Here is a 14,915-nt window from a genome sequence, read left to right as displayed (position 1 = left end):
GGGATTCCAAAAGTTCACCTAGCCACTCTAAGAGTAGTGTTGAACATGGCCGCTCGACTCGTATCTGGAGTAAAAAGATTTGATCACATCACTCCAGCTCTCAACTCCCTCAACTGGCTTCCCATGGAAGGGAGATGTATTTACAAACTGGCCTGCATCACACACAAAACCCTTCACTCTCCGGCCCCTAACTACCTGAAAAATAAACTGATAAGAGCAGGTCAATCCAGATCGCTGAGAAGCTCCAACTCACTCCTCATTCCTCCAAAACTGAAAAAGAAAACCACACAATACCGATCGTTCTCTGGCAACGCTCCCAGGATGTAGAATGCTCTCCCTAGAGTCCTCAGATGCAACCCCTCCTTCTCCTGTTTCAAAAGGGACCTGAAAATCCATCTCCTTAACAAATACTTTCCTGACCAACGTCAACTAACCTAGACTTCAACATCTAAGTTTACTCCTCTCTCTTGACATTCAAGGATAGTTGGTGACCGGACTGTGTTAACTAGGCCTGGGCAAAAATTTCGTTCCGTTCGCGGAAATTGCGATAATTTGACATTTTTGCGTTCCGCGGAGAGCGCGAAAATGTCAAAAATTCCGGTTTCCGCAGCTTGGCGATAATTTGTTTCTTGCTCGCGCTGTAAAATGATACATTCTCGCGCGCGCGCGATCGCCTTACCTGAATCCCTGCGTTCGCTGACAAGTTTTCTTGATCCGGTCGCGTTCTCCATGAGATGTTGTATTGTTTTTAGCCATTTGCGCTGTCTCGCGACAGTTCGCGCCCGCAGTGACGTCATGCGTCGCGCGATCACGTCTTTCTTCTCGCGATCATGCACCGCGAGAACAACTCAAAACAAGATGGCCGCACCCGCAAGCAACCACATGGGTAAGTTGGCGACCCGCAACCATGCAGAAAATCTCGCGAACGTGCCGGAAAAAAACTTCCGCATCTTCGCGATATTTCTGCTTGTTTGCGATAATTTTAAACATTCTCGCGATAATTTGCGAAGGTTAATTCCGCAAATTCCGCCCACCCCTAGTGTTAACCACCTTATCTTCCATGCTGTATTTTTTTTATCCCTGGTTTTGCTTCCTTACTGCCTGCCTACTATGTAATGCAATTTCCGTCTGTTTTTCTTTACAGTATGTATGTAAAGCGCTCTGATACCTACGGGTCAAGCTAGCGCTATATAAAACTTTTAAAATAAAATAAAATAAATAAAACTCGCGTGAATGCAAGACCTGTTGCATTGCAAATGCTTGTACAATATTATATACAAGCCATAGTTGCTGCTTATTTATCTTATGCAACTAACAACCACTGACAAAGCCAATAGTCCTGACTTGTAGATATGATGTTATTTATATCATATATCTGAATGCAATGACAGAAGCATTGCAAGTTGGGCGGCACACTACGCTAAACCCAGATTTTTAGCTTATGTGTTTTTAAGCCACTCCCTTAATTAAATTGACCACGCCCCTTTGAGAGACCCCCCAGTTTTTTCATCCCACTTAAAGCCCTGAGCAGCGCCATGGAATTTTGAGATGGAGATGGGCATCTTGAACAATATTTCTGATGTGCTCACGATGGTGGAGTCTGTTTTTGGGTGTTAAATCCCTAGCAATTGGCTTTATATACCTGACTTGGAGCCCCAAGTGAAGCAGAGTCGGGGTGGGGGGGTCACGCTCGTATTGTGGAAGCCCCAAGGGAGGGTGATGTAACTGAGATATCTCTTCCATGGATGGTTTAGACTCAGGTTATTTTGAAACATCCAAGATTTGGCCACATTCTGGCTATAAGAAAAAAGGCTACATTTGTAATGATTTAACTCTCCAGGGTGCTGGGTATCCTCGGGATACTTGTGGCAGCCGATGACAAGATCAGCAGGCCGATCGATGGCTCTAATAAAGATTAAACCGGGGGTCCTTGCGTGGACAGCTTACATGCAGGGTAGAGTTTTCTACGTGTGTTTCCATCGCTCCGGTGCAGCTATATAGTGTATTATAACAGCTGTGTGCTGTGAGGCGCTCTGATGCTCCGACATCTCTCGCACACCCTCGTTCAACTTTATATAAAACTTTAAAAAACATACAATCCTCTTCGAATCTACTATTCTTCCGCAGGCGCCCACGCGCAGTTCTGCCGAACCACATGAGTCCTGGTCTGCAGCACACGCTGCCGTTCCAGCACTGGAATCCGAACAGGGCTCTTCCAATGCGCCTCATTTCTCACCAAAATAACACTGCAACTCCAGCAGTTAGAGCCGCGCGGAGACCTCTGCTGGGTCACCGCAATCTGGCCGTGGACTGCCCCCCCGGCGGCATGCTTTGAGCCACAAGAAACATCCCTCGCGCGGCCGGCGCCACCCGCTCCCCCCAAAAAAACCTAAACCAGCGGGGGAGCACGCCTTACAGGGGGCTGTTGGAGACAACACTCACAAACCAGATGTCACGCAGCAGGAAGAAGAAACTGACGCCACCGTGCCACACCCCAGTTCACACGCAGGTTAGTACTTCACGTCAGAGCTCTCGCGCCATGTGAAGGTGACGTAGCCCTTCACCGCCCTGGTTACAATTAGTGAAATACAACAACACACAGTGAAAATGTACTCTTAGGCGCCATAGGTAGATGTTTCTGGACAGAACCACAGAGGTCTGCTAATGGCCGGGACGATGAGAGGCAGAGGGGCCACTACTGCGACTCGAACCGGCTCGGGCTTGGTGTACCTACACGTTCGTTGCTCAGCGATGACGCATTAGATATATATGGCTTTTTCCCCTTGACTTTACGAACAGCACTCGCAACCCTAGTACACCTATCCAATCATCACTCTTCTGCCTGACCCCTAGCAACCTCCACCGGAATAAAACACCAGTCTCCGGCCGTATTACACTACACTTCCCTTGTCGTAAGAAAACACCACAGCACAGCGCTGCAGACCACTTCAAATAGAGCAGCGCTACATAACTTTGTGTACTGTACATATTCCCTGAATACTGGATTTACCCATAGAACTGCACCACGCGGCACTCTCTGGAGGAAAGCCATGCCACAGGGCATCACTAGACAGCGCATACACACAGGCAGGTACTGCACAGCCAGGGGCGTACCACAAGCCCCTGCAGCAGCGGCGGAAGGGTGGGGTGCCTCCAGGGGTCCCCCTTTCATCCCAAGATGAATGAATATCTGTCAGTTATGGGAGGCTCGGTGGCCCCTCGTCACATTCTGCAGGGGGCGTCATTTTATACTACTCGACTGTGCGTAGCACTGCGTTGATGACAGTAGAACCACCACGTGTCACGGAAACCTCAACTATTTGAAACGTCACCCTCGAATGCGCTGCGATGCCACACAAATGGCCGATAGTGCGCTATTTGTGCCAAATAAGAATAGTGCCTTCTGCACTCACCCGACTGTGCTAAAAGGCCTCGTAGTGCAACTCCAAATTGCTCACGTTTTTTTCTGATCTGGAGCCAGCCTCATACATACCACGTGAAGTGAAAAAAATGAACACACACAGATATAACCAAAAATCACACTTACACTGCGTAAAATGTCCATTCTGTTGAGTCTAAAATGTGCAAATTAGCAGAGCGTAGCAAGGGGGGCACGCGTCTTTTTTTTTTTATATGCAAGCAAAATAAAACAGAACAATCAAGGTTAAGCATGCCCTTTAGACCTAAGTGCCACTGCGCCTGCTGCAGATAGATACGCCCCTGTAAAGCAGGCATCCACGCTTTACTTTCTCGATCCCGCAGGAATTCAATGGTGGTGAAACCGACCTGCCGGAGGTCACACGGCAGGTTAGGGGAACATGTTTTATAATTATAACAGATGATGCTAGCATGGCACGTCGTCTGGAAATGGGAACAGATCATTGACTTACCTCTGGAAAGCGGTTGCTCCCCCGCCTGGCGGTGTTACTCCCGGGGTCTTTCACCGGCACCCCTCGTCCTGGCGGGGGGAGAGTGGTGAGCAGGGAGAGGAGGCAGAGGCCAAGCAGAGCCTTTCCGCCGACCAGAGACATGTCCTGTGAGCAGACAGACGGCCCCGGGGAGGGTCCTGCTGGTAACCGGAGCGAGGGAAGCAATCCGACCAGCAGACACAACTTGCAAGTCAGTCGAAGGGGGTCCAAGTATGGAGGTTCCTATCTACCCCACTGCCTCGCAAGCCTGTATCTTCTTGGTGCGGATAAATACTCCTTTCATCACCCGAAGCCCCCCGAAACTTCCATTCTTAGATTAAGCAAAGGGTGCAAAATACGAACGAAAAGAGGTAAAATCAGTTTCCGTCCTTCTGCTCACTTCTCCACAAATGTCTTCAAATTTCCCCAAAATTCCGTCTTTTCCGCCCTGGTTGGTCCTTTTGCCTGTTCACTGCATGGATATTACAATTGGAGCCCACGGGTCCCAGCGCTGGGGGCTTGTGTACCACGTCGGTCTGGTGGTGTAGGCGCAGCAGAGACGCACCCTCCGCCGGACCCTCTAGTCTTCAGGGAGGCTCTCTCTACAGTTTGCTACTGCTGGGCACCCCATTCTTCTCCGCAGCAGGGACATCCCCTCCCCTGTGCAGAACTCCCCTCTTCTGTGGGGAACTCTCCTCCTCGGTCCCCTGGTCTCCTGTTACCTCCTTCTCCTGGGCCAGGACGTCCCAGAGCGAGCTGCTTGTCACTCAATCCCTTCTGGTCCCCAGGGTACGTCTCGCGCTTCTCTTCCTCCTCTTCTGTGACTTCAGGGGTCCCCCCTGCGCTCCTATCTTTCAGATGTTGCCTCTGCCTGTGGTTTTCTCTGGCAGTACCGTGGGTGGAGACAAATGATGAGGTTACTGAATGGACCACGCCCCTTCCCCAGACCCTCCCCCCCAGCAAACATTCACGTGCAGGGATCAGGGATGGGAGAGCGTGCGCACGGGGGCCAGTGGGTCCTGCGGTTGATACAGTGCCCTACCTCAAGTTGTGCAGGTCACTGCAACAGGCCTCTGCTGCCCGACAGTTAGCGCCTGCTGTACTGCGCGAGCCAAGCCGGGCCCTCTCCAGCTGTCACCGGGCTGCCCGCGCGCTCGGCCTCCAGCTGCCACGCTGGGCGCGAGACGGCTTTCGCAAGTTTCCATTGATTTCTGAAGCGGATGGCTTGCATTTATTTTATTCACAGGCTGACAGAAGTTAGCCTCCTTCAAGGGTAGTTCCTCGTTTCGTGTTCGACAATATTTTAGCATCGTTGGTAGTGGTACTTATGTAGCTAACCTCCCGTTAATTTACTAAACTATGGATTTTTATATGGCTACATTGCTTCTAGCCTGGATTTGGACATCTTTGTACTCACAGATTGACCCGCAAGGCTACAAACCTCACAATAAATGTAACAAGCACCATTATGGCCTCCCACGCAATATCCCTGAAGTTTGCAAGTATGAAAAGATGAGAATGGAGAGTATATGCAAATGAGACCCCCGCCTCTCCCCATCTGTCTGCTTCACCCCATGCTCAAGCCCAGCCACAAGCTCGCTGCAACGTGATTGGAGGACACTTCATAACCTCAAGAGCAACACAACACCAAACTTTCTACACACAGGTTACACTGCGCACCAACGCACTATCAGCCTTGCACCACAAACGGAAGAGTGATTAACTGGTCCTCCCTGAATGAGTGTTGAAGCTTTACTGCACGTAGTCAGTTGCTCTACAATTACAGTGCTTAAAATGGAAAAATAGGAGTACAGGTACTCTGTAACAGAGTACCTGCTTGTTTCTGAGCAGTTCCGGTACTCTTCAATCAAAAGTATTACGTCTCTCTTGAGAAGTGGCGGTACTCTCCCTCTCAAAAAAAAAAAAAGTGCCGGTACACCGTACCGGGCAGGACCAGCCCATTTAAAGCACGGTCTACAAATAGAACACCAGAGCTGGTTCTAGCCATGTGCAGAGTGGGCGGTTGCACAGGGCACAAGCTCAGTGGACCATAACGGGTAGTGACCCACGAGCTACTGCCCAAAAACCTGTCAAACTGCGGCCTGGAAATAGAAAGAAGCGAAGGAGATGGAAGAAGCAAGGCGAAAAGAGGGAGGGGCAGAAGAAAGAGCGGATAGAAAAACGAGGGGCAAATGAACAAGATGTTAAGGCAAAACATAGACACGCGAAAGAAAGCAGTGGCTAAAGGGTAATTGAGCCAGCAGTGGTGGCGCTGAGTGATGCAGTGGTGGCGCTGAGTGATGCAGTGGTGGCACTGAGTGATGCTGGGGTGGCGCTGAGTGATGCTGGGGTGGCGCTGAGTAATGCTGGGGTGGCGCTGAGTAATGCTGGGGTGGCGCTGAGTGATGCTGGGGTGGCGCTGAGTGATGCTGGGGTGGCGCTGAGTGATGCTGGGGTGGCGCCGAGTGATGCTGGGGTGGCGCCGAGTGATGCTGGGGTGGTGCTGCGTGATGCTGTGGTGGCCCTGAGTGATGCTGTGGTGGTGCCGAGTGATGCTGCTGCAAATTACACCAACTTCACGTCATCTACATTAAAGGTTATTCTATTGGTCTTTTGACAAAGCCTGCGTGAGCCGTAGCCCCGCCTGTAGGGTAGAGGAGCGCGAGCTAGAACCATGCACCTTGAAGCACTGTACAGTGTAAACAGATTGTCGTAAACTGCCTTTTTTACTGCGACCCTGCGCGCTTTAACAGTATTTCGCGGATTTAACAGTATGAGAGGCGAGGCCAATATCAGGGGCAAAGTAAAGCATCACTTCCGCCCACAATTGTCAGTCAAATATGAAAACTCACTAGAAGCTCCTGCGACTTGCAAGTCCCATCCAGAAAACGAGTGACGCCATGACTCTGCTGTTGAAGGGCACCGCGCGTAGTCTTTCAGCAGAGGCTGGTGGCCGATGGGTAGGCGGGCTAAGGGAACGAACGGTTGTATCATTGGGTGCCGTGATGTGGGGTGGGAAAGGCAGCTGACTTGATTGACACTATGGGCAAGTTGCTTGTACTTGCAGGCTGCAGCGGGAGAGAGAGGCGGAGGGGTGCACCTGCGAGTGGGGCACGCGCGCTGGGGAGAGCAGTCTGCTCTTTTTCAAAGCACATACTCGTGCTTGTGGCGCGCCGCTGCGCACTCCCGCAAGGCGTATGCTGCCACAAGCACGAGTATGTGCTTTGAAAAAGAGCTGTACTACAGCTAAAGGTCTCCTATGCAGCGCATGCGCGCTGCGTAGGCGAGACCTAAAAAGTGCACAACTCTTTAACATGTGAAAGCTCTTCAGGGCCTAACTACTCACTTTAATGAGGAATGTTTTATTCTATAGTGACTCTTGGAAGTTTTCCCTGTCACCCCAAGCATGAACCATTGTTAGAAAAGCTATGCCTTGCTGCTCCTTCCATGTGAAACCTTACAAGACACTGGCAGACCTGACTGGGGCTCGCACGACCCAACTTTAAACATGAGGATGAATTTATTAGTGGGGTGAGTCAACAGGGCACTGGGTTCCAAATAATATCCTTTAAAAAGATAATAAAGAGCGTGGAAGAACACAAAGGACAAAGTTGGAATAGGAGTACAAGCATTAGTAAAATGCATAATGAATGAGCATGCTTTGTATCAGGCACCCTCATACTATGTATGATTTATTGGCAGAAAATTATCAGTCTTTTCTGATAAATGTGACAAACCTTGAGACCAGGAACTGATAAAACACTACACAGCATATAGCATGATCACTCACCTGCCATGTGTAACCACCAGTGAGATACCAGAAAACTACTACATTTGTCCTTAGGACGGTGTAGGACAGTATTGACATTTATATAAAACACTAAAGAGGTAGACAAACAAGCAATGCTTATTTACCACAGTTAAAGTAGACATTTTCCATGCTACATCTTTACAATGTTAACTCCCTTTCTTTTTTTCTTTCCAGTTTCCCTTCATTTCCTCTGGCCTGCCCCCTCTTAGGGCTACGGTAGGACATGAATCGAGGACCCAATTGGCATGGGGTAACACAAAGAAGGTCCCAAACAGTGTTGGTCAGCAGACAGGCATTGTGTCAGTGTAAAAAAATAATAATAAAAAAAAAATATATATATATATATATATATATATATTACCTACTGGCGGTCGCCAGTAGGTAGTTATAGTTAGGACCCTGTTTCCATAGGAAAACCGCAACATTCTATTTGGAATAACTTTGGCGCCGGTCGACGAATCCTCGCGAAATTTTCAAAACTAATGGGGCGCTACGCTCCGCTCCTACCCTGAAAGTCTCGGGGGGATTCGTCAAGTGGGGGCTGAGAAAAAAGGGGGGTCCCAAAACGCGTTTTTCCCATGCATTTTTCCATAGGACCTTTAGACACAGCTACAGCCCGAACGGCTGAACAGAGTTACTTGAAATTTGGCAGAGAGGTAGTCTACAGGTCAAGTAAGTGCCTTTTGTAGGTCTGGTGTAAATCTGTTCAGTAGTTCCTGAGAAAATAGCCTTTAAATCAATATATATATCTGTGGCAGCTTACGGTGCGCTTACCGTGCGCTTACCGTAAGCTTACCGTACGCGTACGGTGACGTGCGCGAGCGCGATTCTGATTGGCTGTTAGATCTTAGTAAACATTCGAATCGGTCGAAACCAGGAAGCGGCGGCCGCCATTTTCTCTCTCGCACTCTTAGGGACGGGGAGGAAAAACAAAGGTGCCAAATATGTAAAGGAGCATGTTAGACAGCTCCTAACCACCTAGCATTGATTAAGGTGCCCCACAAGACCCCCCAAGGCAAAAAATCAATTTTATTTTTTTTCGAAAAAACGCCGATTACGCTTACCGTACGCGTACGGTAAAAATTATTTATAAAAAAAAAATATCCACATTCACCCCTCCCCCGTGTGCAAAAGGTGCCTGCAGGGCACATTTTTTGCATGGCATATTGGTAAAAGGTACAATTAATAGATTAAGTTTCTCAACGAAGCGCATAATATGTCCTCCGTGTGCGGACGATGCGCGAAGCGCATCGTGCGTACATGGCCCATCCAGCGTAACGTGGGCACGTGGTGCGCGTAGCGCACCGCGTGCCCACCGTGCGTGCATGGCACTAACTGCATAAAGTGGGCGCGCGGTGCGTGAAGCGCACCGCGTGCACACTGTGCGCGCACGGAACGAACTGCGTTAAGGGGGCGCGCACACCACGAACGGCGTAAAGTAACTTAGCATTTAAAAAACCGTACAAATTCACTGAAAAAACCATAGGTTTCACACACGTTATAGTTAGGAATTAGCATTTAAAAAACCTTGCAAATTCAGTGAAAAAACCATAGGTTTCACACACGTTATAGTTAGCTGGACATTTTACTCGTAAAAAACCATTGAAATTCCCCCGTTATAGTTAGTGCAGGCAACTATAACTCACGCGACCGCAATCCTCTGCTGATGACATATGTGTCTTTATGAAAAAAAAATATTTGTAATATATGTATAGCTAAAATTTAATGGAAGAAGACATGGGCAAATAAGTGTCTAAATACAGTATTAGCATCAGCAGAGTATTGCGGTCGCGTGAGTTATAGTTGCCTGCACTAACTATAACGGGGGAATTTCAATGGTTTTTTACGAGTAAAATGTCCAGCTAACTATAACGTGTGTGAAACCTATGGTTTTTTCACTGAATATATATATATATATAAAATAATAATAACATTGAGGAGTTTTATTTAAGAATATCCAGTCGTGGAATATATTAAGAATGACCTTGCCATTACTGCCAATTCTTATATTGCATGTGATTATCCCGAAGAAGTGAGGCTGGATTCAAACCCAGCAAGAGGGCAACAGACCCAATTGCTAGCACCTTGAGAGATGTGGGTTTTACCTATGCTTGACATCTAGTGGTAATTGTAAAAGTCTTGCATCATCCTATTCGGCAAGTTAAATCAAAATGTATACCTTCCTCTACACAGTAGTATAATAATTTGCTCACCTTATTATGCACAAAATCTGCAAAATTAGATATCTAGAAGCATAGCTGCTTGATAATACATGCCAGACTGTGGGTGTGGAGGTGGCCACAACTTGAATTAGATTTCGAGTCATGTAACATTGTTTGTGTTACGACCTCTTTCATAAAGTGTTGCCGAGTCAGGGGACATACCCATCACATTGAACTATATGCTGACGACTTGCTATTGTTCCTAAACAACTGTGGAGGGGAATTGCGAGGGGCCAGAAAAATGATGACTGGGTTTGTGGTGCTGTCGGGGCTCAAAGTAAATTGGCAGAAATCCCAGCTTTTCCCACTAGTGGAGGGCTGGCCCTAGGACCCACCAGATGGACTAGGCAACCTTGTGCGGGAGCCCCGTTGCCTAGGATACCTGGGAGCCAATATCTACCACTCCCAAACGGATCTCCAGGAAGGGAACATAGGAGCTTTCACAAGGTCCCTAAAGGCTAGCATGTCCTTTCTGGGGGACTCTCCCTCTGTCGGTGGCCAGTAGGGTACCGCTTTTAAAAATGGCGGCTCTCCCGAGGTTATTGTAATTCTTCACCACACTGCCTATGTGGATTTCGAGAACGAGGTTCACCAAACTAGACTCCCTCATGATATCATTTATCTGGGGGACTGGCCGTCGGTGCCTGGCTTTGGTGACACTGAAGCGACCAACAGGAGGGACGAGGGGCTCGCAGTCCTCGACTTTGAATTGTACTACCTTGCTGTGCAATTGCAATGGTTTACACTATGGGTAGCGGGAAGACAGACGCAGGGAAGAGAGGTGGTGCCATTTGTCCTTGAGCTTGACGTGCTCTTACAGACACTATTGAGGATCGATGGGATACCACGTGAGAGCACAAATGAGCTATAGGTGGTACGGTGCTGCGGGGGAAGGCGTCTCCAGAAAACATAAAGCAAAGTTTCCTACTCGCCAAACCTCCCGCTGATGAGGATACATATTCTACCACACGGAGGACAATAGAAGGGTTTGGAGGACTGGATACAGGTCGGAGTGACAAGTCTGGGGGACCTGTATAGAGAGGGGTAGCTTCTGCCGCTCGAAGAGTTCCAGGCAGGCTGGGGCATCCCCCAGGGCCATTTCCTGCTCCACAGAGCAATAACAGAGGCTTTCAGATGTCATTGGGGGATGGGTGCCTCGGAACCCAAACATTAGTCCACCTGTCGCTATATAGGCACGGCAGAGGATAGGATCAAGCGGTCACATGCCTGTATAGAGCGATTAGAAATGACTCCCTACAACGTTTGACAACACTGAGAGAACACTGGGCAGGGGACTTTGGCATCCCTATGGAGGATAAGGACAGGGGGAACACACTGGCCAGGATCCCTATGATCTTGAGAAATGCCAGATTCTAACTAACACATTTTTATATTCTTCATCAGGCATATCTCACCCCAGAGAGTATTAACTGATATTTCCACAGGTAGAGAAGCACTAGTAGAGGGGATGAGAGAGTCTTCGCCCTCGATACAATCCCCGCAGGAGAGCCCAGCACACTAAAATCCTAGAAAGGGAACAGCGATGGGGCACCTAGTTGAGTAAAAAAAACAACACCGAATGAGAGGGGGTATCCTAAAGGTACCAAAGAGAGAGTGCAGCGAGACAGATGGAGGCTACAGAAGGATCAGAGGTGTTCCACTACATAGAACTGATTTCTCGATGTGAACTGCAGTGGGGAACAGGAGAGGGGAGTGTGTAAGGGGATGTTCACACACAAGATACTTGTCAGATTTACCTTATGATGTGCAACAAAAGTAACAACATGTAATAAGTAAAATGAAGAATGCCACCTATAATGCACATGTATGGAACTGCACATAAACCAAAAATAAAAAAAAAGTGTTTCAGAGTCAGGCTCTTTGAGTTGCTAAGTCTATGATTGGTAAGGCTACTGTGCAGAACCCTTATCCAACAGCGGCACAGGAAGGAGAACAGCTTCTTGAGAATTTCAGGAATACAATCAACAATTGTAGTCTCCTGGACGCAAGTGATCAAAGGGATTAGGATCAATTGCGTCTGCTCAAATGGATACCAGGCCCAGACATGCCAGCAGTGCCAAGCACCAGTTTCAGCTGGACCGGACTAAGGACTTCCTATGAAGAAGTACCTGGCGTGGACAGGACTGAGGATAGGGTTGACTAAGACTTGGGTCCTTTCTCCTCGTCTGCTTCTTTTCGAGATGCTGTGTTAATTCCCAGGCAGCTAGATACTCCTCTTTCAAAAGTCTCTTTGGGATTGGACTGCAACAAGCAGCTTACATTTTTTTGTAGCTTCATAACTTTACCCTTTTTTAGAGGCTAATTATCTTAAAGGTGATAAGATTACGAGCCAAAGCGCTTGAGAATAACCCGATAAGATCAGACGGTCATTGAGCCGCTGGAAGAAAGCTGTGCTTTTGATCAGTGTTTCCATAGTCACAAACCACAAGGTCAGTGGCTCTAGAACCATAATTGTCACCAGCCCCTAGCTCCAAGAGGAAGATGAATGAAGAGTGTGTGCAGAAAGGTAAGAGAGTGAGATGTCCATAGTACATCAGTGGTGTGAAAAATAGAAAGCAGAAAAGGCATGTTTCTTACCATGCCAATCTTCTTCCAAGATCATTTAAACAAGAGGAACTGGGAGCACACATGCTCCCTTATCCAATGATTTAGATGCAAGGGCGTGCAGTTCCTGCGACAGGGAACATGCTAATCAGGTCAGTGGAATATACTCCAGTAGGAGTAAGTGCCCTCACACGCCCCAAGAGGTGTCATGCTTCATCATCTGAACGGGCTCATCATCTGGCCGGCGCTGCAATGCCCAACAGGCACCCGCAAAGGGGCTCTTTTTCGGAGTTCTTTTAATCATGCCGTTTGATGAGTATGGGTATGCGGGGTGTAACAAGTAGTGTAGTGAAAAGGGTGATTAAAATAGGTTTAGTGATGCTAGGTTTGAGTAAACTTTATTAGTGGAGCTCACTAACCTAATTAAAACCAGTGTTGCTCATGTGCGATACAATGGACCATTACTCAAACCAAGCACCACTAAACCTAGATGAATTCATATTCTTCAGAGAACCTGAGCAAACAAAATATACACAGTGAAAGAAGATGCGGTTTCCACATCCAATGGGCAGACATTAAAATCTGAGTCGTGTAGGACATTCCATCTTTGACCCAAGCCCTAGTTCCAAGAACTACCCACAACATAAAGCAGTTTGACTCTACAGGGATAAATGTGGGTGTGTCAAAGATATTAGAAAACAAGCACAGGCAACACCAATAGGTTTGGCTTTAAAGGAATGTCGTACAGTAATGTGAAGAATTACAAGTAAATAACATGGGAATGGATATGTATTTCTGTGGAAGCAAAGAACAGTAGAATATTATTGGTGTAGGTTAAAACTCAGGTGACTGTTTCACTGTCAAGCCAGACCTAAAATCCATGTAGGTTAATGATTGCCCTCCTCTCATCTGTGATGTTGATAGAGGAAATAACATACATTATCTAGTTATCTAAAACACTAAGGTAACATTCCAACGGCATGTGTATGTCCATGAAAGTACAAGCTTAGGCAGCTGCAGAAATAAACAAAATGATCATAGCTGTGTGGAGGGCAAACACTTTTGGGGAAGCACGCAACTTCTGCCCAATTAAATCATGTACCCATGGCTCCCAACATGTGGGTGCAACCAAAGCTCTTCTCTAGTAATGCTCACATAGTTGTCTGGCGACAGCTGTGCCGTCAAGTCAGACTATAAACAGAATTCAGCTACAACGCTATGTTTTATGATATTGGCAGCATTCCAATCGAACCAGCTTGACAATAAAATTAGACCAATGAGCGATGCAGGCCGGGAGCCAAGATACATGTGGGGACCATGTGTACGCCTCTGGACTCGCATGAAGCTTTAAAACATAGCAGGCATATTTGGGGAGTGCTCGTTCACCTCTAGGGAGTTTGGCATTCAAAACACATAACATGTTTATTGTCAAAGAACTCAACGGTACCCATTGTGTTGGCCTTGGAATAGTGAAAGGCCAAGTGGACCAGCAGGCATTCAAACTCATGGACATGGGGTCAAAAACAGACTCTTGCAGTGGATACTGAGCCACCAGACCCAGCACAGAGAAGGCGACTTTTCTCAGACACTGGAACTAGAGAGCACAGGAAGCATTGAAATATGTACTGAATTACAATTGCAGCTATTGTAGGGCTTCAATCCCCTAACCTGGCACTGAAGTACACCAGTGACAGGTAGCATGTCATTGTGGGGGAGAGCTGGTTTGGAAGACAGCAGTATTGCAGTGTGGCTGACATGAGAAGATGTTTGGGTCATATGTAAGTTACCAAAGGGTTTCTCTCATTTGGTCTCACCTAAAACAGCGCATTCACGGTCTGTTGCAAGACGTCATACAGTAGACTTAAAGTTGACCTGTGGCTTACTATTGATTGGCTGTCACTCATTTGCTTGCTTCATATTCTTCAGCATCCATGGGATGCCTTTGCTCTTTTGGTGTGTGAGGAGCACAGACCTATTACTTATGTCCTTCCACAGCTCCCATGTCAGGTGCTACTCCTATTTCTAATTAATCACTTTGCAAGAGTGCATGTGTTTTCCAGCTGTCTCCCTCGTGTTTCTCTTTCGCACCCATGTTCCTCCACTCTGCCTCTTTCCCCAAGTTGGCATTCTTGCTTACTCCCCTGCCCACCCACCTTCTGTTGCGGTCTTGCTTCCATGCCCACACTCTGTTGCCCGTGTACTTTCCCCATCCCAGTACTCCGTCATCAGTGTGTCCCTCCATCACTGCCCTCCATGGTCCATGTTCTTTCCCATCCCTAACATCCACCCTCCACTGTCCAAGTTTTTCCCAATCCTCAGTCCTGCACTGGGTATAGGCAGCCAGGTTGCCAGATCTACTGGAAGGCAAGTAGGCTCACGAAGAACTAAGACAAAACCAGTCCACACTGG

The 14,915-nt window shown here is 47.7% G+C and overlaps 1 protein-coding gene across 1 annotated transcript in view; it reads right to left on the bottom strand.

Moving 5' to 3' along the window:
* The window catches only part of ISM2 (isthmin 2), a 95,157-nt gene extending 90,356 nt beyond the window's left edge, over positions 1–4,801 (bottom strand). Inside the window, exon 1 of the mRNA XM_085626637.1 lies at positions 3,891–4,801. Coding sequence (XP_085482763.1) covers positions 3,891–4,031 — 141 coding nt within the window. The 5' untranslated portion in view covers positions 4,032–4,801. The remainder of the gene's footprint in view (positions 1–3,890) is intronic.
* Positions 4,802–14,915: the final 10,114 nt, after the last annotated feature.

The sequence above is a fragment of the Triturus cristatus genome, chromosome 9 (genome assembly GCF_964204655.1).
Source record: "Triturus cristatus chromosome 9, aTriCri1.1, whole genome shotgun sequence".
Taxonomy (NCBI): domain Eukaryota; kingdom Metazoa; phylum Chordata; class Amphibia; order Caudata; family Salamandridae; genus Triturus; species Triturus cristatus.
This window is presented reverse-complemented; position numbering and strand designations above follow the sequence as displayed.